Here is a 27,596-nt window from a genome sequence, read left to right on the forward strand (position 1 = left end):
AGTCCCGCCCTGTCCCGCCCACGCCACCGTCCCCACCCTGAGGCTGGTTGGTGAGCGGGCGGACGCAAAGCAGACGCAGTTGGCAGTCCAGGAAGTTTTATTGGGTCTTGGTTGGGTTAGGGTTCCCTTCTCCATCATCCCACGGCCACGCTTAGCGCCCATTGCTGGGCGCGCGCAGCTGCCCTATCATGTCGGCCAGCATGCGGTTGCACAGCGCGGCGTACGGGTTGAGCAGTACCAGCTGGCGCCGCGCGAACTGGCTGCCCAATCGCGCCGCCTGCTCGAAGTCCCTGCGGGCGTCGTCGTCCCGGCCCTGCAAACGAGCCAACAGCCCGCGCTGCACGAAGCTCTGGCGGGCGGCGCGACCCCGACCGCAGCTCAGCGTCACTGCACGCTCCAAGTCCTCCAGGGCACCTGCGGGTCGACGGGGAGATGGCGCGGGTCAGCGAAGTGCGGCATCCGAGCCCCAGCCCACCCGCCGAACAGCCCAACCCCGGTATTCACAACCCGCCTTCGTGTAGACTTTTAAGCCAAGAGGGATTGTTATTCCTAACACGGAGATGAAAGGTTGACAGAACTGGTTTGGGGACTACCCAAGTGCAAGCTGAGATTAAAGTCCAAGGCTCGCCCCGGCCGTGTTCCTAGTATGTTCTACCACTGATGGATCCAAACGTGAAAGTTGCTGAGAGGATTTGGTCATTGTATTAGGGAATCTGCCAACTGCCAAATGGCTATAGCTCACACCACAGTAGCTAAGCATCTACTGTTTGGCGACCCACTCTGAATCCTAGAGTTCAAAAATTAGACCATTGCCTACACAGCTATTTCCTGCTATAACATCAGTCCCTTCTTTTCACCTTTCCCCGTCTTTTCCAGTGCTGAAAGCAGCTCTCTTCACATTTCCTCCTGCATTATCTCCATGCTCTTCATTGCCCTGTATCTGATTTCACTGGAAGGAGGTCGTGGAGCCAGAGCTGGCTGCCCTGTTTTATTTTTGTGATTCTCAGAGGAACATACTTGGGTTGAGTGTCAGAACTCAGAACCCCAGGCAGCCAGCTTAGGGTTTTTGTAAAGTCCACCAGCTGCTTTCTTTGGACCCTGCTTCAGTCCATAATTTCTAGTCTCCCAAAGCGGCTACCAGGATCCTAGTGTTGCTCAGCACCATCATGGAGCAAGGCTGAGCTTCCATCGTCAGGGGTTCTGGTTCCCTACCCCATCCAAACTGCAAACTGAGCAGCTCTGGGCCTAGACATTGCTCAGTTTCCTCTCCACACCTAGGCTGCTGGTATCCAAGTCTCTCTACAGGTGGGGTCACCTCCTGCTTTCCACCTGCAGGCTGTCACCAACAACCTATGGCAGACAAGCCTACAAAAGGAGCTCTGTGGGTATCTCCTACTGTCATTAGAATGGAGTCCAAATTCTCTAGTTTAAGCTCGGGGAACACCCCCGCCAACTAGTCCTCTGTATGAGTTGGTTCTCTACCAGGTCTCTGGCGTACACTTTCACACCCATCTGTCCCAGTCCCTGGTACTATTCCTCTCTGTCCCATGGTCCCCATTCTAGTCACAGTGACCCGAATACATCAGGTTTCATCCAGTTGCCTTCTCTGTCTAAGCTAAATCCTTGAGTGACAATCACCTTCTCAGTCTGACACTTGTTGTTTGTCACCCTTGGGTCTCTGCACACCTCAGCAATGCTTGGCTTTCCCTTCTTCCATGGGGCCTGCTCCAGCCAGTCTGGAGCTCTGAGGACCTAGGACCTAGGCATGCTTTCCAGGCTCCTGGAGACTGTATTAACTAAATCCTCATCTTTCAGAATTACCCTTCGGGAAGAGGTCCCATGCTGCTTTCTTTCAGGTTTGCCTGCCGGTAACCTAGTTATGAATGCCATGGGATTTAGAGCCCCACCACCTCTTTGATATCCAAGCTCAGCCACTCCTCAGCTGGAGGAGGGTGGGGAAGCTATCTATCTATATCTATCTCCGCACGCTTCCCTTTCTTCGTCTCTGCAGTGGAATGACAACACACACCTTTTAGGGTGGTCATGAGGATGTCTACAGGCCAGCTGACTGCATCATGCCTGGTCCACAGTAACTGCTATACAAATGGTTTCTACTCCCGCCCTCCACTTCTCGCCTACCAGCTGACTACAAGACTCTTACTAATGTTCCTTAAATCCACAAACAGAATGCAGCCTCTTGGTTTTCATAACAGTTTCATGAAGCTAACAGAATCCATACCGTCTTGGATTTTATAAGAACACGGGCGTCAGGGAGTTTAGCATCTATGTTACTAAACTCAGCCCACAGCCAACTCATCTCTGGCTTTCAAGGAAGGGGTTCTTTCTGTGGAGGATCTCTGGTGTCTTCCCCTCCTCACCTGCTACATCCCCCTGGAGTCGCCGGGCTTGAGCCCGGTTGTTGTAGGCAGAGGCTCTCTCAGGGAGCAGGCAGATAGCTTGGCCAAACTTCTCCAGGGCTGTGTGGAGGTCCCCAGCCTCTGCTGCCCTGACTCCCTGCAACTCCAGGGCCTTGGACTGCTCCAACTGTGCTTGAGGGAAAACACCATCTGTACCAGGGAAGAAACAAGGTGGGGACATGCACAGTAGGGAAGAAAAAAAAAAAAACCACTGTGGGCTTTGACCTTGAGACAGGCGCCTGAACTGGGTGTGTGTGGATCACAGCAGAAGTGACTTGCAGAGTCAGGGATAGGAGTAGCTGAGGTCACAAAAACTGGGAACTAGCACTGGCTAAGAGACCTGAAAGGGATGGCTCATCTTAGTGGAGAGAGGCTCAACAACTCGTTCATTCGTGGAGTGTTCTAGACTAGACCACAGTCCCAGGCTGTGGAGCTTAGGTTTGAACCCTTTTCTTCGGCTCGTCCTCATTTTGCTTTACACACTGCCTCTGACACAGACCACTGTTAACAATCCCAGGTTGTTTGCTTTACACACTGCCTCTGACACAGACCACTGTAACAATCCCAGATTGTGAAAATCACTCCCGATCTGTCCTTCAGGTTTTCGGTCTGAAGCTTCAGTAAGGCTCAGACTTCACTTGGGCAGAAGCAAAGCCCCAATCATCTTTCTATTAGGCAATGGACCATGCTGTTCCCTTGGGGGCGGCAGCTACCTAGCTCAGGGCCTGGCTTGTAATAGCAGTTAACAAAGGAAGCTCTGATGTCATGTCAGGGTGTCAACTGAGCCACCATCCTGTCCTGTTTGTCTTCCATCCCTGTTAGAGGGGAGGGCATGTAGCATCCCCTATGTCAAAGACTTGAGAGCTTGACGTCACATCCCCTATGTCAAAGACTTGAGAGCTTGACGTCAGCCAGCACAGTTAAGCTTGGATCCTGGGAAGATTAGTGGTAGGTTTAGTGGTGTGAGGTTGAATGATGAGAGATGAACTCTGGCCTTCTCTTGACAGTCATTTCTGCAACCCTACGCACTGACGTTCAGAGGACCTCTCTGGTTCCAACCCGACATAATCGGCGAGGGTGGACTGAGGGGTCCTGCCTCACCACATTCTTAGGGATCCTCAGGGGCCTACTAGTCAAGCCTACGGGGAGGCAGACGATGCCAAGGTCAAAGGTTTACCTTCATCGTCTTCTTTCTTTGCTTCTTCCAGGTCCAAGTCAATGACATCTCCAAATGGGGTATCGGGGTTGAAGATGGCCTGCAGCACTGCCTGATCATTTGGAGTCCCCATGGTGCTCAGCTCCAAGATCTCAAAAGGTAGCTCGGGATACAGGGGAAGATGGTGGGAACAGGGTAGGGCTTTCAGGGGCAGTTGTGAATGGAGAAGGCTCTGCTCGGGCACGGCTGCAAAATCAGAAGGGGTGTCTTCCAGCCCTTGGCTCAGCCTCCATGGCTAGGGTCAGTGACCTGGTCTGGTGGTTTTACAGTATTTCCCAACTGAACCTTAACACAGAATAAACAAACCGTTTCAGCCTTAAGGTGGAGTGGAGCACAGACAGGACCAAATGCTTTTATTTTATCATAGTCGGGTTTAGAAACCACTAGCTTCCTATTAGAGGATATGGGTCGACAGAAACGAAGTCCTTTCATCCAGAACCTGAGGTCACAGACACACATCACCACTCAGTGGAGGACACCCCAGGTAAGGGAACCATCTTAAAGAAGGGAGGTCTGGGCACTCAGTAACCCAGTCACATGCCCCTCCCTTCCCCACCTCCCACCAAGGCCAAAAGGAAGCTAAGCGGGTGCAGCAATAAACTTGACATGTTTATTAATTAAACTATCACTTAAATAAAAAAAAGTGCATAGAAAATAAACATGTTTAAAAACTCCTTTTTTGTTTTTACAACTATGTACACTTTTTACTTTTACATTCAGTCTTTCGTAGAGAGCTTTCAGCATTATTATTTTTTGAACTATTAAAGTATTTTCCTTCGTCCCTGTCTCAGGGAGTTAACACTGATGGACTTTAGACACATTTTCCTCCCCCACCCCCGCTTTTTATCTAACCAGAAGCTTGGAAGAACACAAGGAAAAAAAGGGAAAAACAAAACAAAACAAAAAAACCCCAAAAGATCCATTGTACATGATACAGCTGTTGAGAAATGTCTTAGTCTAGAAACGAAGCTTGTCATTGTTCAGCTCTTGAAACAATTATTCAACCGCCTGTATTTGCTAAGGAGACTGTAAGGTCAAGAAAAGAACACCACAAATCTATTTTCTTGGTTGAAAGACAGAACTAGTGTACCTCAGAACAAGATACCAGAAAGCACAGAACACAATTTTCCCCTAAATGCAGGTGGAAACCCCAACATTCATAACCAAAAGTAGAGAAACGAGGAGTACAGGTACCAACTGGCAACATTCACAGGCAGGAAGAGCCCAGGTGTCACCATCTCTGCATTGCACTCTGATCTTGGGGACGGGCACCTGTCATCCCTTTGTGGTTCGGGGTTCCTGCGTAGGAATCAGAGGCCCCAGGAGCCTGATGTTTTCCTGCCTCGACTAGTAACTGCAACACAATTCTTATCTATAGTGTTAAGAGAAGTAAAAGCCATGGACTGAACTAGGCTGTTACAATGGTGCATTCCTATATTAGTTCCTATATATATATATATATTTATATTTATTTGAAAACCAAAACAAACGAACAAACAAAAAGGTTGCAAGTTTTCAGAGTAAGAGACTTGACTGGTGTTCATGATTTTTCATGATTCGGCACAAAACTATCTGCTCAATAACTTTGTATTGCTTTAAAACGAAGGAAAGGAAACGTAAAATTACACCCAGCCCTTTGCAATGACCCGCTTTTCCTTAAAAACAAACAAACAAAAAAACAACAACTTGGTTTCTATGAAAAGGAATCCCAAATCCAAAAACAGTGAACATCTGATGAGGCTCTGACCTTTAGTATTTTCAGGTATTTGATTGAGCGTCAGTCCTTTAGAAAGATACATTCATTAAAATATTTATATGTTTTGTCTTTTTTTAATTTTTAGTTTTTTTTTAAATTTTTTTCTTTTTTTTTTTCCTTTTTTTTTTTTTTATGTCAAGGTTGCTGCATGGTGCTCAGGATTGGCCGGGGGATTGACGAGGTGAGCTGGGTCCTGGCAAAGGAGTTAGGGTTGAAAACCTAAGAGGTACCAGGGCTTCCCCCTTAATTGTGATTGGTCTAAAAACAAGGAAGGGGTTGTGCTGGACATGGTGGTTAACAATGAAGGAGCCCAGGGACCAAGTTCCGGCCAAAGGGTCAGCGCCATGCAGCTATTCTGGTTACACAGTTGTCACAGGCCACCAGGAAATGCAGCCACAACAGGTTCTAGCAGCAAAGCCGTCTGAGAGCTGGCTCTGAGAACCCACGAGGTTTGCAGCTGTCACTCCTAGGGGTACGGATTGCCCCTTGGGGGATTCTTGGGAATGACCCACCGCGCAAGTCCTCAAACTGCACTTTTGTGCGGAGGTTCGCTTGGTCACTTTCAAAATGAAGTCAGACATGTTTTGGAGACAGCTGTGCCTTTTGTTTGGTTACCCTTTTTCCCTCTTGTAGGGAGATTCTGGCTTATCCCCCAAGTTGCTGGCAGGTATGCTGAATTTTGGCAATGGACTCAAGGCTGAGCTGAAAGAGGGATTTCTGTGGTTGACAGTAGGCGGGAAGCAAGGTAAACCATCTGCAGCTGGCAGGAAGAGGGAAGGTGGTTTCCTCCTGTCCTCAGGGATTAGGGTTGTAGAAAGAGGATGAGGAGGGGGCTCACAGTACAGCATGGCCTAGCAGGGCAGTAACTAGGTCTGTTAGCTGAGTTTCCCCCACCCTCCGACTGGCCTTTGGGTCTCTCTCAAGGTGAATGCATGACCCATCAGTGCATTAATCGTTTCAGTAACAAATGCAGCTTCAATTTTTCTCATTAAAAAAAATAGGAATACAAGGATTTACAAAAAAACCTCACACAGTGCAATAAGAAAGGAAACCAGACACTAGTGGAACCCCTCGGGCCACTGCATCTTGTTCATGGGCAAAAGGAGGGTGGGAGGTGAGGTCTGGGTAGAGAGCTTTTCCCCAGTCCCCTGCTGGCACTTCTCCACGATGACAAGGAAGTCTCTGCCATCCTGGCCACAGTGCTGGGCTTCCCACATGACAGCGGAGACAGTGACAATGTTCCAGCAAAGCCACCAGACAAAGTTCTTAAGGTCATGGAAGAAAAGGGAGCCCAGGATGGAAGGCACAGCAGAGCCATGAGTCCTGGGCAGAGAGCTGGGCTGCATCATATTGCTTTGCTGACTTCCATAGGAGAAGAGGACGCCCCACCCTCTACTTGGACTACACTACCCTGAAACCTTGTGTCAGGTGCAGAGATCTGCTTGATCGCGAGTGGTCAGACTGTGCTTCAGTTTCAACAGGCTGCCCCCAAAGAGGGCACGAGGTGGTCAGTGGGTTCTTTGTAGGAACAAGGACTTGGCGGGCAGAGAAGAAGGAAAGGAGATGATCTATGAGGCAGACAGTGATGGCAAAAGTCAGGTTGCCAACTTGTTGGCTGCTAACTCTGAAAGAGAAAGGTGCGGGAAATGGAACGCACTGCTCAGCCCTCTAGAGCTGATCCAGGGGAAGAGGGGCAGTGCAGGAGAGACTGCTGTGCCTCTCTAGGAGCTTCCTCGGCAACGGAGGGCAGTGCCTAACGGCGCGGTGACTTTCCTTCTCCATTCCCGGAAAGAGCAGACCCAGGGAACATTTATGTCAACGGGCACAAACAAGCTACACATGGAACAACAAAAAATACACCTTCCAGGGGGAAGTTGGGCAGGAAAACCAGACTTTGTGTGGACAGCTGAATATTTTCTCTAACTTCATCCTATGAAAATAAAAAATCATTAAAAACCAATCTTCTTTTAAATTAGGATAATACCACGGTTTAAAAAATAGCCTTGTCATAAGTGCTTCTCCCTATGAAGTGCTTCGCATAGAAAAATATACAAAATATATTTACATTTATAAAACCTTAAATAGTAAACTGTAAACAGAACAGAGTAAAATCCAATGACTTAATTTAACAGGTTCAAGACACTATCTTGGGGGAAGAAAGAAACATTTGTTGCTGTTTGTCCACATCCTAAGAAACCATGCAGTAGTGTCATTACGTTTGCTCAGCCAGCCGCAAACTGCAGGTAGCTGGCAGAGGCCCCAGCACATGTGGTCTAGCCCCCCGAGTCTGGGGCCTTGAAATCTGATTAGTGTTCTTTCAGCTGGACACTGACCGTTTAGAAACTCATCTTCCTATGTCTTTTAAGAAAGGGAAAAGAAAGCAAGCATGTCCTAGGAAGGGGCTGGGCTTATCCTGGTAATTGTACCCTGGCTGTTGTGGGACTCAAATCCTACTGAAATAATCTTTAGCTTGTTGTAAAAAATCTTGCTACATGTATCTCTTTAAAACTCTCAGTGGAGCTTTATGAGATCTCCGAATTCTGTCTGGTTATGGCCAATGACTCCTGTCCACTTCCCCACCTGGAGTGCTTACAGGCTCAGGGGGCTTTCTGTAGGCACTTCCTATACCCAATAGGGAGTGTCCTTGAGCAGGGAGACCTGCTACCCAGAAAGAAGAATGGGAAAGCAGCAGATGAAGGATGGAAGAGGGGGAAGGAGTGAAGAGAAGGGATAGAGAGGGAGCCGCTCTATTGTCAAGAAAGGTCACTGGCTGCGGTAAGGCTCACAGGGTAACACTCCCACTTACAGCCACAGGCTCAATGTTTGGTAATTAATTGGCACAACCCCAAGACAGCCTTTTGACACCAGAGGTGCTAGGAAACCTGTCTCCCAACCAAAGCAAACTCTTAAGTAGGGAAAACCACCAGACCTTCTGTTTGTTGAACAGATGGTCACGGGCCAGGCCTGACTGGCACATTGCCAGGCATCCCACCAGCCCTGGATCTGGGTTCTTGTCTGACCCATAGCTTATAGGGCCTGGGAGAGGGCTGAGGTGAGGACGACAAACCGCTCTGAGGACACGCTCAGATCCCATCTCCGCTGTGAGTCACCCTCTACACGCTCCTCCAGGGAAACCTCCCAGGAGCTCGTTATCCATGTTTCCAACAAACAATCAGAGGCCCCATGAGAAAGCCAACCATGGTTTTTTCCTTGAGACCCCTCTTTCCAAGACTATTATCACATGATGTGAATGTGGGACATTAGGGTGCTCGGCCAGAGGACCCTCCACTGCCCGCTAATCCTGGAGCCCCTGGCTGCTGAGAAACCCTTCAGCACGGCTTTGGGCGGCCCTGGGTCCTGGTACCCCATCACAGGAAGATGAGCAGCTTTAGTTCAGGAACTTCCGGCATTTCTTGGCGCCACAGTTGCAAGGTAGCTTGTTGCTGGCATCCTCAATGGGGAACTTATAGTCATAGGTGAGCTCCTCCCCTCGGTAGATCTTGCGCATGGCGAAGATGACAATGTGCTTCTGCCCATCGATATTGATGACCCGGGAGTAGCAGTTAGGCTCACATGAGTGATTGATGAAGCGGGCAGCATTTCCATGCATGGTGGCATCCACTACCTCCGAGTCATCAATTCGGAACATGTAGCAACCAATGCCCTACACATGTAGGAAAAAGAACTATTTATTATTAATTTATTGAACCAAACCCGAAGTCTTACACATGCTAAGTAGAAAAGCACTTCACTACTTCACTACTGAGTCGCATTTCCAGCCTGAACTTACTCTTTCTTTCAAGCACTATGGGACATGGGTGGAGGTCAGAGGACAGCCTTCAGGAGCCAAGTCTTCCCTCTACCACAGAATTCAGAGCATCAAGTCTGAGCCATCTTGATTTTGAGATAGGACTTCTCTATGTAGCCCAGGCTGGCCTTGAACCTGAGGCCTGAGGTTTCCCACGTAGCTCAAGTGCTGGGATGGCAGGTATGGCATGCTCACTCTGGTTGAACTTGCCGCTGTTCAGGCTGAAAATCATTTCCTCCTATGCTGCTCCTGGTGTTTCCACAGAGGAGCCAGTTTCCTCTCAAATTCTACATTTTTCTCCTAGTTCCTATATTTTAACATGCTTGGAGGAGGAATTTCTAGATTACAGGCACTAGACTAGAGGAAGACTGTTCTTATCATAGTAAGACCCTAAAACTTGTGTAGCCATGGACTTTAAATCCTGGAATCCGCAGAGCACCTTTATTTACTAATCCATAGAGGGGTTTAGAACACTTATGGGTTCATCACAAAATATGATGATGTAAATATTTTTTTCAAGTTTTTGTAGACTCAACCCTCACCCCCAAACAACAACAAAAGCAACAACCCACTTTCCGAAGTGTAATCATGTTATTATTTCTATTGGGATCTAAGGATCATGCTAAGGGTTGACGGCCCCTTTCTACAGCAAAAGAACGCAGGGAGCGAGCCCGGCACGCACCTTGCTGTCATAGTATTTCTCGCGCTTGTCGGTTTGGATGGAGCGGATGACATTGCCGGCGTACTCAATCACCATCTCACCTGCGTCGATGTTTCTCTTACAGAAAAGACCCCGACCGTGGATGGGAGACCTAGGCCACGGACACAAAAAACCAGACACAAATTTCTCTATCAAATTTTTTACATTTATTGATTTTATGTGTACAAGTATCTTGTTTGTATGTACATATGTGTACCATGTCATGCCTGCTGCCTGTGGTAGTCAGAAGAAGGCACTGGACTTTCTAGAACTGTAGTTACAAGTGGTTGTGAGTCACTCTGTGGATGCTGGAAACCAAACGTAGGTCCTCTGCAAGAGTAGCTAGTGTTCTTAATGGTTGAGCCATCTCTCCATACACCAAGATGCAAAATTTCAAATTAATTAATTGTGTGAATAGGTGAAAAAAGTCTGCTAGCTTCCCAGTAGAGACAGACACTTGGGCGGGGAGGTCTGGCCCCACTTCATTTGTGTGTATTATATTGCACTGATAAATTATCAAGCATTAATGAGTTCTCCATGCTGTAGCCCACTAGAAGAAGCAAAAGTCTAGAGTTAAATTCCTATCAGCACCAACAGCTACAGCACGCCAGACTCAATAAATCTATTAAAAACTTCAATGACTGAAGGAGAGAGGCCACTCTGGTATTTGGTCCACTGTATTTGGAAAAACACTAGCTTTCTGAAATTCTAAAATTGCAACCCTACCTGTAGACACCAACCGCCTCCTTAGAAGTCTTTTTTAAGTGCCGGAAACGCATGGGCATTGGGAGATCCATGCTTGTTGCCCTCCTAAGAGATAAGAATACTGTTAGGAATTCAGTGTTCTAAGGGTGGACTTAGCTCCTACAGAGTGAGGCACTTGCTTGGTGTCAGCCAAGTGCCTTAGGCTCTTCTGCCTCCCCTCCCAAAAGTCACCACACCTGAGCTCATTTTGGGTTTTCTTGAGACAAAGTCCTTGTGGCCCAGGCTAGCCTCAAACTTGAGGCAACACTCCTGCCTCAGCCTCCTGAGTACTGGGACCATATATATGCCTGTGCCCATGATGACTGGCTACACTGTAATATATACATAGGTCTTAGGGGTTAATGATATCACATGAATAGTTATTGGTATAGATTACTATTAAAAAATGCATCCTACAATTATTTAAATTTCATATTTGTATTTTTTTAAAATTATTTTTATGTGCATTGGTGTTGGCCTGCATGTCTGTATAAGGGAGTCAGAACCACTGGAACGGGAACTGCAGACAGTTGTGAGCTGCCATGTGGGTGTTGGGAATTAAACTCGAGTCCTCTGGAAGAGCAGTCAGTGCTCCCAACCACTGAGCCATCTCTTCAGCTCCTTCATATTATTTTCGTTACCAGTCAGATAATGCTACTTCAGTGTAAACTATGTCTCAGTCTTCCAAATGTCACCCAAGAAACTGCCATCCCATCAGAAAGTACCCTGAGTACTGGGGTGAAAAACAGACATTTCTTTTGTGTTTTTTATTTGTTTTGTTTTTTGGAACAGGGTCTGATGTAGGCCAGGCTGGTTTTCAACTCAAGTCTGAATGTAGCTGGGAATGATCTTAAACCTGAGATGCTTTTGCTTCTAACCCCTGAGTGCTGGGATTACAGGTGTGCAGCACTGTGCCCAGCTGAAGAGAGGAGGTCTAATGACTATTAACACATTTCCAAGTATTTATTAGTGGCTCTTTCCCTCTAGAGCCCACAAGAAGCAGTAGTAGTCGGGGTGTCAGGTCAGGCCGGGATGACTCACCTAGCAGACTTTAGTTGTACCTCCTCCTCTTCCTCGTCGTTAGGGTTGTATTCAGGAGGCTGTCGATGTTTAGAAGCCAGGAAGTTAAACATGTCAAATGCCGACTTCCTGGAGCCAAAAGATTAAGGTTTGTTTTTAGAGAAAGGCTCTAATAAAGGAGTGAAGATGGCACCACTGACACTGAAGACCTTAAAAGGCAGTGGACAGAACTGTCATTAGATAACAAAGCCAAGACTGCAAATGCTCATAAAAGAAAATGGGCCCAGTAGTGGTGGACACATGCTTTAATCCCAGCACTTGAGAGGCAGAGGCAGACCAATCTCTATGAGTTTGAGGTCAGCCTGGTCTACAGAGCAAGTTCCAGGACAGCTAGGACTACACTCAAAAAATTTGTCTCGAAAAACCAAACAGAGAAGAAAAAAGAAAAAAAAGAGAATATCAAAAACCCAAACCAAACAAAATGGAACTTGCCTCAGGTGGACCTCAGCCCTGGCTGAGCCGTGAGGGTTCAAGGGGGGTTCATTGGCCTCTTCTGGTTTGTGGAAACGGAATTTGTAATTCCGACAGTGCTTGGCACCAGACAGCTGCTCAATCAAGAACACAACCGCATCATGGAGAATCCCGAGCATCCTCAAACCGTTCACACCTAAAGAATGAAAGGCACCTGGGTAGTGAGTGTATAGCAACAGGAAGCTGAGTGGCATGAACAAAAGGCTGCATTGGAGAGCAACAGCCAGAGGCTAATACTCTGGTAGGTGACATTATAACTATTTAGAAATTGGCATGAGAATGCTGCTGAAATAATGCCTGATAAATTTAGAATATTTACCATAAATTGCTTTCACCAAACTCTGGCCAGTTTTCTATGTGTTGCACGTATAGAGGCTAGGTGCCATTTTATTTCATGCTCATAATGGCCACCCAATGTAGGAATCACCAGCCATTTTTGGGGGGCGGGGTAAGTGAAAGGACCAGTATCAGTTCAAGATCCTTAAGACCAAGTTCTCAGCACAAATGAGATTTATTTTCCCCAAAGGGACAAAGAGCAGGGAATAAGACAAGAGATAGCAGACAAGGGAGCAGGACAAGGCCTACCAGGTCTATGTTTGCCATGCTCAGGTGGGCTAGATTCCTTTCAGTAAGTTTTATATATAACTAGGCAAGTGCCCTGTCACTTGAGTGACACCACAGCCCACTAAAAGCTTCATGTTAAAGAGAGAAAACTAACTTAGCGTCATAGACTTTAACACAGCCCAGGTCACACAGCTGGTGTTCTGGGATTTGAACTATGTACTCTGTCCAAATCCCATCTCCTTTTTGTTTACAGGTAATAGAGCACCTGGTTCTGAGCTCATATGCACCAAATTTGAAAGGAACGTCATTATTTTAGACACAGAGCCCTCCTGGGCTTACAGTGACTGTGGGAGCTGTACTCTTCACGGCTGCTTGGTTTTCCTCAGCCTCATGATGTAGAAGCATTCACATTTTCTCTTTATTTTATGAAAACGTTTCTATAAATCTGCTGGCATGGATGTCTGAAAGTATCTTTACAAAAAGAAACAAGTCACTGTAACCAATGTCATGTTTCTTTCTGACAGTAGCAAACAGCTAATGTTCTACACATTATTATTAGGTATGTTATTTCAACTAAAATATTACTTCTTAGGGCCTGTGAATATGGCTGTGTGAAGTACTTGCTTAAGTATGTGTGATGTCCTAGGTTCAATTCCTAGTACTGTAAAAAACTCTGGTATTACTATTAGATATAGAATAAGGGTGTTTATTATGGATAAGAGCTCCATTTGAGGAGTGTGCTTATACTAGGATCACATACAATTCCAAACACAAAGTTAGTATTCACACCCTAAAGCTGTGAATTATTTTATCTTTTATTTAAACACTTTTTATTGATTTATTATTTTTTTTAAGATTCAACTGTGTGGCTTACACTAACAAGTTGCCAGAACATTTGGAGTCTGTAGCAAAGTAACAGCACCACATGTTACCTGCAAATGAGAGCTGCTTCAGACGGGCATTGGATCGGGCTTCCTGGACTTTATCTGTCAGTGACTTCCAGGCATCTGAAAGGAAATAAAAGAAAACCATAGGCAGGAAAGAATTTGTGCTGACAAGTCTCACTGCCAAACAGTGTGCATGGCCACTGGTGTAGAGAATCACCCTGCACCTGACAGCACTGTTGTCTGTCTCCACGTCTCAATTCAGTCCACGAGAGGCAGCCAGGAACACAGTGTTCGCAGTGACTCCCTTTACCAGGGGCCTGAGGATACGCATACCTTCTGACTCCCAGTACCCTTATCCCTGATGCACTGCCATACTTGACCTTAAAATTAATTAAAAAAAAGTAAACAGGGCTGGATGTGGTGGCAGCTGGGTGTGGTGGTGTCTGCTTTTAATTTCACCTCTCTGGAGTTGGTGGATCTCTGTGAATCTGAGATCAGCCTGGTCTAAAAGTGAGATCCAGGCTAGTGAATAGTGAGACCTTGCCTCAACAACAAAAGTTAATATACAAAAGAATGGAATTCGTTATGATCCCGTTTTTTTTTTTTCTTTTTAATAGAGACAGTTTCGTACTGTAGGCTAGTTTGGAATTCACTGGGTCGCCCAAACTAGCCTTGAATGTGTGCAATCTTCATTGGCTCTGTTTCCAGGGCGCTGGGATTATAGGTATGCCCCACCAGGCCAAGCTCACACTCAGTCTTGTTACATTTTCATACACAGACATGTTCATTGTTGTACCTTTAGAACTCATACTTTCAAATTCGTTCTTCCTTTATTTATTTAAACAGACTCCCAGCATTGCCTAGGCTGGTTCTGACTGAACTCCTGGATTCCGGTCATCTCTGCTCCAGGCTCCACAGCAGGTGTGAGGAGAACATGCACTGCCACATCCGGGAGCTCTGATTCTTCTCTCTACCCTCATATTGAAGAGTCACCAAGTCTGTCCACCGTTCCGTCCCTTCTTTTCCTATGTGTTTTTTATTACCTGGCATTTCTACTACAGCAATACACTTAATAAATAATTTCGTGCCTCCCAGTGTCTCTAGCTCAATGTTGTTCTCCCCCTTGAGGTGTTGGGGATCAAACCAAAGAAGGCTCTGCACATGCTAGATAAGCATTTAGCATACTGATCCATACCCCAGCCCTTTCTTATTTGTTCATTTTATTCTGAAAAATGTCCTGGTAAGTTGCACCAGGCCCAGTTTAAGCCAGTCTTGTAAAGAGCTGATACAGTAAGCTTTAAGAATTTTTTTTTTTTTTTTTTTTTTTTTTTTTTTGATTTTTCGAGACAGGGTTTCTCTGTGGTTTTGGAGCCTGTCCTGGAACTAGCTCTTGTAGACCAGGCTGGCCTCGAACTCACAGAGATCCGCCTACCTCTGCCTCCCGAGTGCTGGGATTAAAGGTGTGCGCCACCACCGCCCGGCTTGAATTTCTGCTTTTATTCTATTAAAAAAATTCAAAGATTGGGGCGGGAGAGATAGCTCAGTGGTTAAGAGCATTGCCTGCTCTTCCAAAGGTCCTGAGTTCAATTCCCAGCACCCACATGGTGGCTCACAACCATCTGTAATGAGATCTGGTGCCCTCTTCTGGTCTGCAGGCATGCAAGCAGACAGAACACTGTATACATAATAAATAAATAAATATAATAAAAAAATAATCTCATGGTTTGTCACTATGGGCTCTCTCTCAAACTTGTTGCCCAATTCACCTTCCAATTTTCCTTTCACTGTTCAAAGGCATTTTCCCATCCAAAATTACTCAAAACCAAAGTTTTTCTAACTTTGTTACATTCTCTCTGTTGAAAGCTCCCTGCATTCCTCTTTGGCTAATTCAAATTCCATTTCCCCTTAACTGGGTCTGCTGCTCTAGTTATCTTCCTGGGTTTTGGTACTAACTCACCCCATTGATCTTTTATTCCTTTCAATGTTCCAAGTACTTATAGCCTAGGAGGCCTTCACTAGTTCCCCACAACTAATGAACATCTAACAAGCTAAGAGTGAATAAGAAAGTAAAATTCCATCCTTTACTGAAGAGCTCAGAGCTAAATGAGTGAGACAGGACCATAACATTTGTATGCAGGGCTTTCTACTGCAGGAGACAGAAAAAGCAGAGCTGGCAGTAACCAGGGGAGACGGGAAGGGACACTGTGGGAGCATGTGTGGGAGTACACCAGGAAGAGGGGCAGCACTGCAGGAGGGTAAGCTGGAGAGAACAAGGAACACTGTGGGAGCAAGAGTGGGAGCGCACCTAAGGGAGGGGCAGCAGTGCTGAGGAGAGCAGCTCTGCTCGGTATGTGAGTGCATATAACCTGCAGCCCTGAATGCTTCTCAAGAGTGACAGCTGCCTCATCAACAAGAGAAATGCCTCTTGTGCAGAGAAGCAACCGCAACAAGGGCCTGATTGGAGTAGACTTAACTCAAGCCACTCACCTTCAATGCTTTCCGCACAGATCTGAAAGCCATCGTCGCTTGAGATTTCAAAAACAAGTCCTTTCTTGGGCTTTTTCTCAGTGATGTTTTCCTTCCTCTTTTGTTCCTGCTGGAGCCAAAGCATCAGTGGTGAGCTGAAACCGCTTTCTTCTTCTTCCACTGCTTTCGGCTCTAAGAAGGGAAAACAAGGGCCGTAGTATTTGCTTAAGCCAATGGGCATTGAGTGCTATGTGCAGAAAACTCTACTCCAGTGGTTCTCAACCTGTAGGTCATGACCCCTTTGGGGGTCAAACCACCCTTCCACAGGGGTAGCCTAAGACCATCAGAAAAAACAGATAGTTATATTATGACTCAATAGTGGCAAAATGAGAGTTATGAAGTAGCAACAAAAACGTTTTTTTTATGTTGGGGGTCACTACAACATGAGAAACTGTACTAAAGGGTCGCAGCATTAGGAAGGTTGAGAACCTCTGCTCTACATGCATCACCCCATTTCTGAGGACATACTTTATCTCCTCACCAGTAAAAGCACTGAGGTTCAAGGAACTTGCCCTGAGACACAGCTACCAAGTACTAAAATGGTGAGGGTGTGTGTGTTTTTCAACAGGTGTTTTTTTTTTTTGTAGCAGAGCTTCTGGTATAACAATGTTATCTTTTTTTTTCTTCATACACAACTGCTCTCAATAGGATCAAGGCCAAGTCAAACCAAAGCAAACAAAAGTTCCCTTTACAACATGTGAACCACCGGTTATGCCTCAGATTCTCTTCTAGGAACTTCACCCAGATCACCTCCTGCAGTCCTCACAGTCACCACTGAGACAGGTGTTGTTATTACACACACACTCTGAGACAATGTTTTACTGTGTAGCCTGCCTTCTGTGCGCTTGCCGTGGAGACTATGACGGCCTCAGACTCACAGCGGCCAGTCTGCCTGTGCTATCGTGAGCCAGCCTGACTCCTTGGAAAGGTGAGAAGACCGAGCTGGGTGTGGCGGTGCATGCCCATGACCCTACTGTTGTGGAGAGGAGGAAGGATGACCAACGCTAACCTGAGCCACGGAAAGTAAAGAGGCTAGCCAGGACAACACTGCGAGACATTCAATGTAATGCAATGAAAGAATGAATACATGAATAAACATGGGGAAGCTGAGGCAGGCCAAGTAAAAGTCAAGTTCATGCAGCTAAAGTAAACATAGGCTCTGAAGCTGCCTGGTTCTGGAGACTGAACTCAGTCACCACACCTGCCTGGAATCAGTACTCAGGATTGGTAACAGTCCAAATCAAGGCCAAGCCGCTCTCTTCTGGAAAGTCACTTTTTTATTAACGTTTATTTACTTAATCTGTTTTTCTAAGACAAGAGCCCACTATGAGGTCCAGGCTGTCTCAGTATGTAGCCCAGACTGTCTTCAAACTCCTGACAACCTTCCTGCCTCTGCTTCTGGTGTCAAGTGCTCAGGTTCTCTGTGCATACCATGCTAACTGTGAAGTGACCAAATGGCACTAGGCCAGGAAGTACTGTGAGGTGCACATGGTTTTAGGATCGAATACCAACTACCTAAGGGTTCTAGTTTCCAGAAGGGAATTTACCCTAAATTACCATTCAGATATGAGAAACAACCCAAGAGATAACTAAAGGTTACTGCAGCTACCTAAAATGTCACTGTCCTTAGAGCCAGTTTAACAAAAGAGGATCCACCTATGGCAGGTGAAGACAGACCACGATCAAGGAAGTTGGGAGAAAGGGCTGAGTTTTACATCATCACTTAACTTCTTGGGACTTGGGTTGGTGTCTCTCCCATCTAGAATATCAGGAGATAATACAGGTGATTCTTCTGTTTTTAGGCTGGGACTTATGATGTAGTACAGGCTGCCCTCAAGCCCACCCTGCAGCACAGGCTCATCTTGAGCTCACAATTCTGTCTCAGCTTTTCAAGTGTTGGAGTTACAAGTGTGCGCCACCATGTGTGCCTAACACATGTGATTTTTAAACAGACCTGAGTTCTCTATTAAAGCCTACTGACCAACCAACATACCTGTACTGACCAACCAACATACCTGCATTTTCTTGCTCACTTGCTGGGTTGATTGCTTGAATTTCTGGAAGAGTAGCCACTGGTCTGAAAGAAAAATAAAACCAGACATGAGAGGCGAGGCCAGCTGGTTTTCAACTCGAAGATAAAACTGTTCATGATCTGCCATATACTCTGTCAGCTATTTAAAACAGTAGCTAAGAAAATGAGCATAAAGTGCTTGAAAATTTGTTTATTAGTACATGAGGGTGAGGGAAGTATGTATGTTTGGATGTTGAAAAGCTCCTTTCACTGTGGGATCCAGAGATCAAACTTAGGTCAAATTTTAAACTTTTCTTTGTGTATAGTGTGTGTGCCGTGACTATACAGGTGCCCACAGAAGCTGGAGAGGCACTGGATGCAAACGAGGATGCTCTGTAAGAACAGAAAGCACTTGAACTGCTTTGTCATCTCTCTAGCCCTAAAACCATGCTTAGGAGACTTCTTCCCAAATATTGGCACTAAGCATCTGATTCTGAGATTGTTATAGTAAGAAAAATGGAAAGACGCTTGTCAGGATGGTGTTGTATAATTCAAGTAAGTCAGTGGGCTTAATAAAAACATGAGTAGGCTGCAGGAGCCAGTATACCACCTATTTTCAGCTTTTCCAATTTAATAACTCCTGAAGTAGCCCAAGTGCATACTAATATGCATGAGGTTAGCTAGTTAAGTGAATACTGTAGAGCACACACAGCACTGGAAGCAGCAGAGAAACAGCTGGAGCACAGCATGGATACATGCCAAAAACAATTAAGTGAAAAAACAAGAACAGCAAGTACAGCAGCATCCACTTAATATAAAAGTATGTTCACATGCTTACATAAGAGTACACACGCACAACATATCTGCAGAACAAAACCAAACCATTAGGCTGGAGATATGGCTCAGTGGTTAATATCACTGGCTGCTTTTCCAGAGGATCCAAGTTCAATTCCCAACAACCACATGGCAGCTCACACTGTCTGTAACTCCAATTCCAGGGGATCTGACACCCTCATACAAACATACATATAGTCAAAATACCAATGTACATAAAATAAAAATAAATTATAAAAAAAATTTAAAAAACCCAAACACCAAAGCACTACCAAATGGACTTCCAGGGAAAAGACTGAGAAGGAGTGAGCAGGACATACAGGAACCATTAAAAATCATTTAAATAACTTTAGTTTAGAGAAAGGCAAAAAAGGGTAGGGGGGTAGATGGGCCAGCAAGATGGCTCAGAGAGTAAAATGACTTGCTGTGCAGCCTGATCACCTGAGTTTGTTCTTTAGAGTCTGTGTACAGGTTGGAGGAGCAAAATGGTCACGCCAAGTTGTCCTCTGACCTCTACACATGTACTACACTAGTGCATATACACACATACAGATAACCGCTACAACTACACTAGTGCATGTACAAATATACAGATAACTACAACCACACTAGTGCATGTACACACATACAGATAACAGCTACAACCACACTAGTGCATGTACACACATACAGATAATAACTACAACCACACTAGTGCATGTACACACATGCAGATAGTAACTACAAATCTAAGATAAAAAATAGTCTACTTCATTTTTGTTTTACAAGCCTGTCTGTATTTAGTTTTATTAAAACAAAATAGGATCCTTTTTTGGGGGGGGGGTGGAAGGTCTTACTATGAGGCATTGACTGGCTTCAAACTCATAGAGGTCTGCCTGCCTCAGCCTCCCAGCACTGGGATTGCAGACACCCATGCCATGTGATGCCTGTCAAGAACTCTTCTGTCAACAAAGCCAAACCCAGTGCATATCAGGAGGAAGCATATTTTACACGTGGTGGACACAAGAGAGATCTGCAGCTCACCTCACAGGCTGCCCACACTCCTTCTTTGAAGGCTGCTCCACACCAGCTGCATCCTGCTGCTCCCTGTCGGTTCTAGGTGTCCTACAACAGAATCGGTTGGATCTTTTCAAGAAACCATCAGCAAATATTCTTTGGACAGATAAAGTTCACAAGCCAGCAACAGGAACTAAGGCCACAAAGCTAGGAAGAGGGCACAAGGACCGTCTAGGAAAAGGGAAGTCTCCTCCACACTTTATATGTTATACTTCCAACAATGAGGTTTTTAAGAAAGAGAGGGCGTCAGGAGACTGCGCAGCAGGAGTCCTTGCCCATCAGAGAAGACTATCATTCTTTTGCATCCCCAAACCTCAGGGAAACAGAAACAGGAACAAATAGCAGCACTGACTAAGATCAAAGCAAAGGACAATCAAAGCCGTCACTCTGAGTCAAACCATTCACAAAGGAGCTGGTTTCTGCTCCACCCATCACTACCAAAGGCCCAGATGAAGAAAAGAATTCCCCAAGACCAAGGGAGCAGCGTCACACTCAGAGCACAGAACCCCCCGGCTGCAGCAGAATTAGCCTGCTAATCACTCACCGTGTGGCTGAGGGCTGGGGCACCAGCTTGGCTTCTTGGTCTGGAATGTGTGCTTCAGAAGAACTGGACCGCAAATGGGAAACTTTGTGCTTCTTGCCATTCCCTTTGTCTAGGGGCAGCTGAATCCTTTTGACTTTTGGTTTTGGTTTAGTGGGACCTGGCACTGAGGAACTTGCTGACTGCTGTCCAGAGGATGGGGAGCTCCCCGGAGAGGTGGAGCTGGCTTGCTTCGCTGAGGGTAAAGCCTTGTTCTGCTCTAGCTTCACACCGTTAGGAGCGTCTGCTGTCTGGGTGAAGCTGGATGGCTGGGTCCCTGAAGCAGAGTCAGGATCCCGCTCCCGCTGTGAAGAGAGGATGCTGGTTTTGCCAGCTAGGAGCTGGTTCACTTGCTGCAGCTTATAGTGTTCTTCGGCCTCCCCAGAAGGGGATGCAGCTGTCATGCCCGTAGTCTGAGGTGAGGGGAGCACACAGATGCTAGATGCTGCTGTCATTGCAACAGCAGCAGGAGTCTGTGATGTCCCCAGTTGTGGGAACATTCCTGAACTTGGTGGTAAAGCCACAGGTTGGTCCTGAATGCCCAGGCTCTGCTGGCTGGCTTTGATTAGAAGATTGTTTATTGAGCCAATGTCTGGGGTCCCAAGCAACCTCTGGCTGGTTAAGGTGACATGTCCTGGAACTGATGTACTACTTGTAGGGGCTGTTGTAGTTTGCATGGATACCACATTCAAGACGGAGGAACCGGATGCCAAGGCAGACACGGGCCCAGATGTGAGGTGGCTAGTATCCTGGCTTATCGTTGATGTGCCTGCCACAGTGGCAGCGGTTCCGCCCACACTCTGTGGTGGTAACAGGGGTGCCTGTTCAAAATACATGATGCCAGATTTAGATCTTTTTATGATGTTGGGGACAGTTCGGTGAGATGAAGTGTTAAGTGACCCCAAATCTAACAGATTGGGGTGGTTTGAAAGCTGGGAGGGGGTGAAGTTAATCAGTGTCATGTTAGAAACCACATCAGGAGGGGCAATGTTTGAAGGGGCACTAGAGGGAGCAAGCTTTTTATTCTTTCGAGTGTGTAGACGAGATATGGGTCTTTTCTTGAGTCCAGAGGATGGAGTGGCTACTGTGGTAGTGAGGTCTGTCCTCTGGTTGGCTTCTGAACCCAAGAGTTGGGGATCTGGAGGAGGCTGAACCCCAATAAGCAGGCCTGAAGGAGGACTGCTGATGTTGGGTGGGAAACTGCTCTGAGCAGCCGCAGGGAAGGGGTGTAAGTGCTGGTGGTGAGGCATGGAGAGCAGTCCTTTGCTAGCAGGAGGGAACAGAGACTGAGAAGGTGGCAAGCTTGGATTTAGTCCTGCGGTGAGGGTGAGCCCACTTCCCATGGGCCCCAATACCGAAGTATTTGTCTCCATCACACTGGGCGCAGAACTAACAGGAGAGGTCAATTGGATTTTTTGGGTTACTCCATTTGGAAGAGTTTGGAGAACATAAAGTGGCTGCATGTTCTGGTTAACGACAATGAGTTTCTCAGTGGCTGGTTTCAGGTGGGGTGGAGTGGTCTGGACAGCTGCATTAGAGATCTGAGATGGGCCGGGGCTATCAGTAGAATTGGGCACATACTTCTGGTTCTGGATGGGAACAGTAGGGGAAACAGGTACCTGAAGGCCAGGGGTGCTACTGTTTCTAGTTAAATCCTGATTGTTGCCATGACCTTGTTCCACTGAACCACAGGGAGGGCTGGAGATATGATCTGCATCCATGTGTCCTTGGATGAAATGATCAGGAGTCATGTGGCCTTCAGGAGCAGGGTCTACTCCAGGACTCAGCAATGCTGGGTCACCCTCGGTGGAGGATACAGACTTTTCTGTCATAGTCACTCGCTTCTCCCCTGAATCTGAGATGACGGCCAATCTACTGGGATTCTGGCTGGGGACGGTGGGACTGCGGGTGGTCAGAACAGAGAGGTCAGAAGGCAGCTCAAGAGGCAGCTCAAATTGCTCCTCTGCTGAGATGGAAGAGGAGACACTACTGTCCACAGGCTCTGTCGCCGGCAGCTGCTGAGAAAACACTTCAAAAAGACCCATGTCCTTTTCCCGATTACTGTCAAGACCCAGCCCTTCACCAAGAGTCAAGAGTTCAGAAGACGACGACTCTGGGCTCTCACCCAGAGCCTGCATGGATGGAGTGTTCTTTAGTACGAAGTCCATGATGTCTGAAGGCAGGATGTTCCCACAGTCATCACTGTTGTTATTGTCAGAGTCAGACTTGAGGAGCTCAGTGTTGTAGGTGTCCAGTAAGTTTTTGTCTGAGGGGGTGCTCGTGTGGACTCTGCGGCTTGATTCCAAGGAGGTGAACTGAGCTTCCAGGGAGTCCTGGCCCTGGGCTTTCACTCTGGCTCCGGAGTGGCAGTTATCCAGCTTTGGCTCATTTTTATGGCCAACAGCACTCTTAATGACATGCTCTTTGTCGCCAGCATCTTCAGGTCGATCAATCTTTAAGTTTTCTGTTCCATTTTCTTTACCGTTTCTTTTTGGAATCTGGCTGCTCTTCCTGGTTGTGGCAGTGACACTAGTATCACTCTCTGTCCCATCATCAACACCATCCAACTGTGAAATTTTTGGGAGATCACATGGTTCTTCCTCTCGAAATAAATTATGGGATGACAGCCGCTCTTCTCCACCAGAAGAAATCACGGTTCTGGTGAAGTTGTAATAGTATAAGTCGTCTTCATCGGAAGTGCTCAAGTCATCGGCCCCATCCACCTGTCCTTCCGCTGACCGCTTTCCTCGCTTTTTCCCAGTAGAAGTGCTGTAGAATGGAATGTCTTCTTCACCATAAGACCTTACTCCATAGAGTGGGGTGAGCCCAAAGAACATATTAGACCTTGCACGGGCACTGCGGCGGGGGTAACGCCTCTTAAAAGAGCCATCCTCCTGAGGTTTGGGGCCATCTGGAATCATCAGGTTTCTGTCCTGTTCTGGAAGATTCTGATAGTTGTTACTTTGAGGGTCTTGGGATGAGGTATTGTTGGGGCTCGGCTGAACACCTGGGCCAGCTCCTGGACTTCTGGAAGCGGAAACTGGATCTGCTGGACATGCTGCTTCTATTTGTGCAGGGGAGCCAGGGCCACCTTCTTTTGGGGTATTTTTAGATTGATTCTCACTCTCCATTTTCAGAGGTGTCACTTTGACCGAGCACTTCCGGGGTGCCTGTAACTCCTTGGAAGACCCTTCTACTTGTGTGGATTGACCTTTAGGGACTCCTGAAATAGGAAGAACTTTATCCCCAATCTTATCAGATGAAACATTATTACATGGTCGTTGCCCCAGAAACCCAGGAGTCAAGACCTCATCAACAAACCCTGGCTTCAGGTTTCCTTCCTCACCAGTCGTAATCTGACCAGGTTCCAAAGATGATTTACTGGAATGCTTCTCTTTGCAAGTCTCTTTAGAAGACTTTTTCCCTTTCTGTCTCCTGTCTCTAGAACTGGACCCTACATGTTCATGAAGAATGGATGGCCTGTGGCCCACACCAGAAAGCTTCAAGGTTTTGATTTCACCGTCTTCATTTGGAGAAGGCTTTGCTGACTGGGAAGAATCTGTGTGCTGGTCTCGATCATTCCTTTGCCCCCGCACGTGGAGTTGTGGATAGGAGAGAGTCTCTTTAGAAGAAAACGGCACTGAAGAGGGTTCAGCAAAAGTGCCAATTTTACTAATGCTTAATTCTCCCACAGTGGTATTATGAACCTGTGGAACCAGTTTAGGAATTCCAGAGTAACCTGTGTTATGTGCAGATCCATCTGAGCTCTTGGAACTCAGAGTTCTGTTTTTCTCTCCCTTTAACGAGGAGCCCTTGGATGTCAAGTCTGAAGCACTAGAACGTTTTACTTCTGAGGATGAAGATCCATCTAAATGACTGGTTTTGGAGCCTCCAGGTACCACTGTCCTTTGTGATCCTGAAGAGGTGGGAGTGCTGTGCCCAAGATTAGAACTTGAATTCAATGGCCCTACGACACGATCAGTTGCTTTGGCACTTGACTCGGGATCTGTAGCAGTACCAAGGGTGGAGACTGAGGAAACACTATTCCTGGCGTATACACTCCCAGTTCTCATCGGAGACATTATCCGGAGCTTGGACCGCAGGGGTGACAAGGAAGAAGTACTATGCCGCCTGGAGCCAATGCTCCGAAGACCAGAGGAGAGTAAAGGATCACCTACTGTGACGATTTCGTGCGTGGTTGGGGTAGGATTTCCTGAACAAGGGAGAAAAAAAGGAAGAAAAGTGGGTCAAGGACAGAACAAATGCGTCATCACTAGTTCCAACCGTGTGGACATACCTGTTTATAGGCAACCTTTGGTTGGTAAAAGTCCCAAAGGTAAATTACCTAGGAGAATGGTCCATTGGGTCAGGGACATCCTTTACCTGCAGAAGGCAACGGCCGGCAGCCAGGAGACCTCTGTGTAGGGGAGTAGCTGGGCGTTCGAATCCTAGGGACCTTTGAGATGACATGATAATAGCAGGAGCTCGAGGTCTGTGAATGAGGTCGGTCTGGTGATGGAGGACTCAGAATTGCAGCTGTACTTTGACTGTCCTTACATGAAGTTTCTGTGACAGGAAATAAAAGCTTGCAACTGAAAGAGGGCAGTTCAAGTTCCCCACAGGTGAACTAGTATCAAGTTCCCCACAGGTGAACTAGTATCAAGTTCCCCACAGGTGAACTACTATCAAGCCCCTAGCTATGAGGGCGGCAAGCTGCAACGGGTGGGTGTTCAAGCTCAACGATCTGAGTCAAGTCCCTGGAACCCACAGCGGGGGGAGGGAACCAACCCCTCGAACATCCCATGGCACATCCCATACACAGGCACACGCACAGACTGGCACACACACAGTGCTAATACATAAATGCCAAACTAGAAAAAAAGGCAGTGTTATGAATTAAAATTTCCTCCATTTTCCAATCACAGTGCATAGTCAAAAAACTTGAATTCAAGTCCCACTTGGACTAAAACCAACCTATAAATGAGGATGGGCTATGGGCGATGGTCCTGTTATCGTCATGTTCCACCGTGCTGTTGATGTCTGGCTCTACAACAGGTGGGCGGCACTCCACAATCTTGCATGTGTACACACAGCGCTTGCGAGCATCTGTGGTGCTCCAGTACACCCGAGAACACCTGGCAATCACAAGGGGAAAACACAAGTGGAGGACATTCCCAGATTCCTCCCCACCGTGAATTCTCTGGTCTCAATGCAGAGAACATAGCTTTATTTCTTAGGTTCTTTTTTTTTTTTTAAGATTTATTTATTTATTAGTATACAGTGTTCTGCTGTCTGCATGTATGCCTGCAGGCCAGAAAAGGGCACCAAATCTCATTGCAGATGGTTGTGAGCCACATCTTTCCAGTCCCATTTCTTTTTTTTTTTCGAGACAGGGTTTCTCTGCAGCATTTTTAGAGCCTGTCCTGGAACTAGCTCTTGTAGACCAGGCTGGCCTCGAACTCACAGAGATCCTCCTGCCTCTGCCTCCCGAGTGCTGGGATTAAAGGCGTGCGCCACCACCGCCCGCCAGTCCCATTTCTTATGTTCTTAATAGAGATTATTATCCCAGTATGGTGGTGTTAAACTTTGGAAAGTCCTTAATGTATCTTAGGTTCTCAGGAAGTTTTATGACTTTTTTTTAAAGTACCAGAAATAGCAAAATATTCTCAGGCACTGAAAAAGAATGCCTTCCATTGCACATAACTTAAGACCCTAAAAAAATGTCAAACCTGAGGAACCGCCTTTGTCAGTAAGTTCAACAAAACAAAGGAAATACAACTTCTTCGACTCCGGTGACTGCTAATGGAGTCTTGTCTGTGCAAACATCTACCAGATAAACACAAGCGCAGGGCTGTGTTAAGAGAGCTGGAATGCAGAATTAGAAAATGTGTTGTAAAATCAGGTTCTGAAGAAGGAAGTGGACGTAGAAGAGCTTCCTTCTTTCTTTCTTCCTTCCTTCCTTCCATCCTTCCTTCCATTCCCCTTCCCCTTCCCTTCCCTTCCCTTCCTTCCTTCCTTCCTTCCTTCCTTCCTTCCTTCCTTCCTTCCTTCCTTCCTTCCTTCCTTCTTTCCTTTTGAGATAGGATCTTCCCATGACCCTAACTGGCCTGGAACTCACAGAGATCCACCTGCCTCAGTTTCTCTTCCAAGTGCCTGTGTTAAAAGGTGTACACAACACCGACTGGCTCTAGGAGGGGCATTTTCATCATTTACTGTCAGCTTGTCAAATAATTTAATCAACACAAAAGATTATAAGTTGTTTGCTTTGAGACAGGGTTTCAGTATGCAGCCTAGGCTAAATTTATGATCTTTCAGCCGAGCAGGGTAATGCATGAGGAAAGATCATGAGTTTTAAGATAGCCCGTGAGAACTGGTGGGTGGTGGGTTTGGCGAAAGGCAGCCACCAAGTATACCTCCACATTTAATGACCCCACACTTTCTGGGAGCCATGCTACTGGGCTACTGGACTTACTGGTATCCAATAGGAAAGAGCTTATCTTCACAGTCAGAAAGGTCATTCAAAATCCCCAAACAGTCGATCGTCATCGAGCCTAACCAAGGAAAAAGGAAACCATGAAGAGAATTATTTTGTAACCAAGGACCACAAAACGCACAAAATATAAACCAGTCTTCCCCATTAACGAAGGCCTGGGTCATACCAATCATCATGTGGATGTTTTCTGGCTCCAAGCCATTGAGGAACTTCCTCCGCAAGCTGATTCCTTCAAAGTCCACAAACACTCTTCTAAAAACTTCAAATCCGTTCTCAGGAACCACCTAAAATGAAACCCAATGCTGCTGTTAATGGATTGTCCTTTTATGTGTTATATTCAGAGTTCTAACTCCTGGAGGCAAAGCAGAGAACCTATCTCCAAATCCCCTTCTTTTTACTATGGCCCTCTGTATTTCTCATAGAGATGATCTCCTTGGGTTAGCCAAGAAAGGC

General features: G+C 46.5%; 2 protein-coding genes and 1 long non-coding RNA gene across 7 annotated transcripts in view; 1 reads left to right on the forward strand and 2 right to left on the reverse strand.

The window, feature by feature from the left end:
• Positions 1 to 79: 79 nt before the first annotated feature.
• Ttc36 (tetratricopeptide repeat domain 36) lies at positions 80 to 3,889 on the reverse strand. The gene is made up of 3 exons (XM_038323147.1): positions 3,595 to 3,889; positions 2,379 to 2,567; positions 80 to 414 (listed from the first exon to the last, which is right to left on the reverse strand). Exons 1-3 carry the CDS (start codon positions 3,704 to 3,706, stop codon positions 152 to 154), a joined length of 564 nt encoding a protein of 187 aa, XP_038179075.1. The 5' UTR covers positions 3,707 to 3,889; the 3' UTR covers positions 80 to 151.
• LOC119809918 lies at positions 3,386 to 14,734 on the forward strand. Of its 2 annotated transcripts, XR_005284692.1 has the most exons (4): positions 3,386 to 4,117; positions 5,530 to 5,570; positions 12,250 to 12,433; positions 14,490 to 14,734. It is a non-coding gene; the product is annotated as an uncharacterized LOC119809918 (long non-coding RNA). The 2 variants fall into 2 exon arrangements; XR_005284691.1 differs by lacking the exon at positions 12,250 to 12,433.
• The window catches only part of Kmt2a (lysine methyltransferase 2A), an 84,838-nt gene continuing 61,463 nt past the window's right edge, over positions 4,222 to 27,596 (reverse strand). For 3 of the 4 annotated variants that reach the window (XM_038323133.1, XM_038323132.1, XM_038323134.1), the window contains 14 exons: positions 27,310 to 27,427; positions 27,123 to 27,201; positions 25,625 to 25,785; positions 25,034 to 25,216; positions 20,615 to 24,863; positions 20,038 to 20,118; positions 18,185 to 18,246; positions 16,131 to 16,301; positions 13,689 to 13,763; positions 12,154 to 12,328; positions 11,683 to 11,790; positions 10,624 to 10,707; positions 9,880 to 10,009; positions 4,222 to 9,053 (listed from right to left, as the gene is read on the reverse strand). In XM_038323133.1, coding sequence (XP_038179061.1) covers positions 8,778 to 9,053; positions 9,880 to 10,009; positions 10,624 to 10,707; positions 11,683 to 11,790; positions 12,154 to 12,328; positions 13,689 to 13,763; positions 16,131 to 16,301; positions 18,185 to 18,246; positions 20,038 to 20,118; positions 20,615 to 24,863; positions 25,034 to 25,216; positions 25,625 to 25,785; positions 27,123 to 27,201; positions 27,310 to 27,427 — 5,952 coding nt within the window. In that variant the 3' untranslated portion in view covers positions 4,222 to 8,777. The remainder of the gene's footprint in view (positions 9,054 to 9,879; positions 10,010 to 10,623; positions 10,708 to 11,682; positions 11,791 to 12,153; positions 12,329 to 13,688; positions 13,764 to 16,130; positions 16,302 to 18,184; positions 18,247 to 20,037; positions 20,119 to 20,614; positions 24,864 to 25,033; positions 25,217 to 25,624; positions 25,786 to 27,122; positions 27,202 to 27,309; positions 27,428 to 27,596) is intronic. The other variant, XM_038323135.1, reaches the window with a different exon arrangement.

Source organism: Arvicola amphibius, chromosome 3 (genome assembly GCF_903992535.2).
Source record: "Arvicola amphibius chromosome 3, mArvAmp1.2, whole genome shotgun sequence".
NCBI classification, from domain to species: domain Eukaryota; kingdom Metazoa; phylum Chordata; class Mammalia; order Rodentia; family Cricetidae; genus Arvicola; species Arvicola amphibius.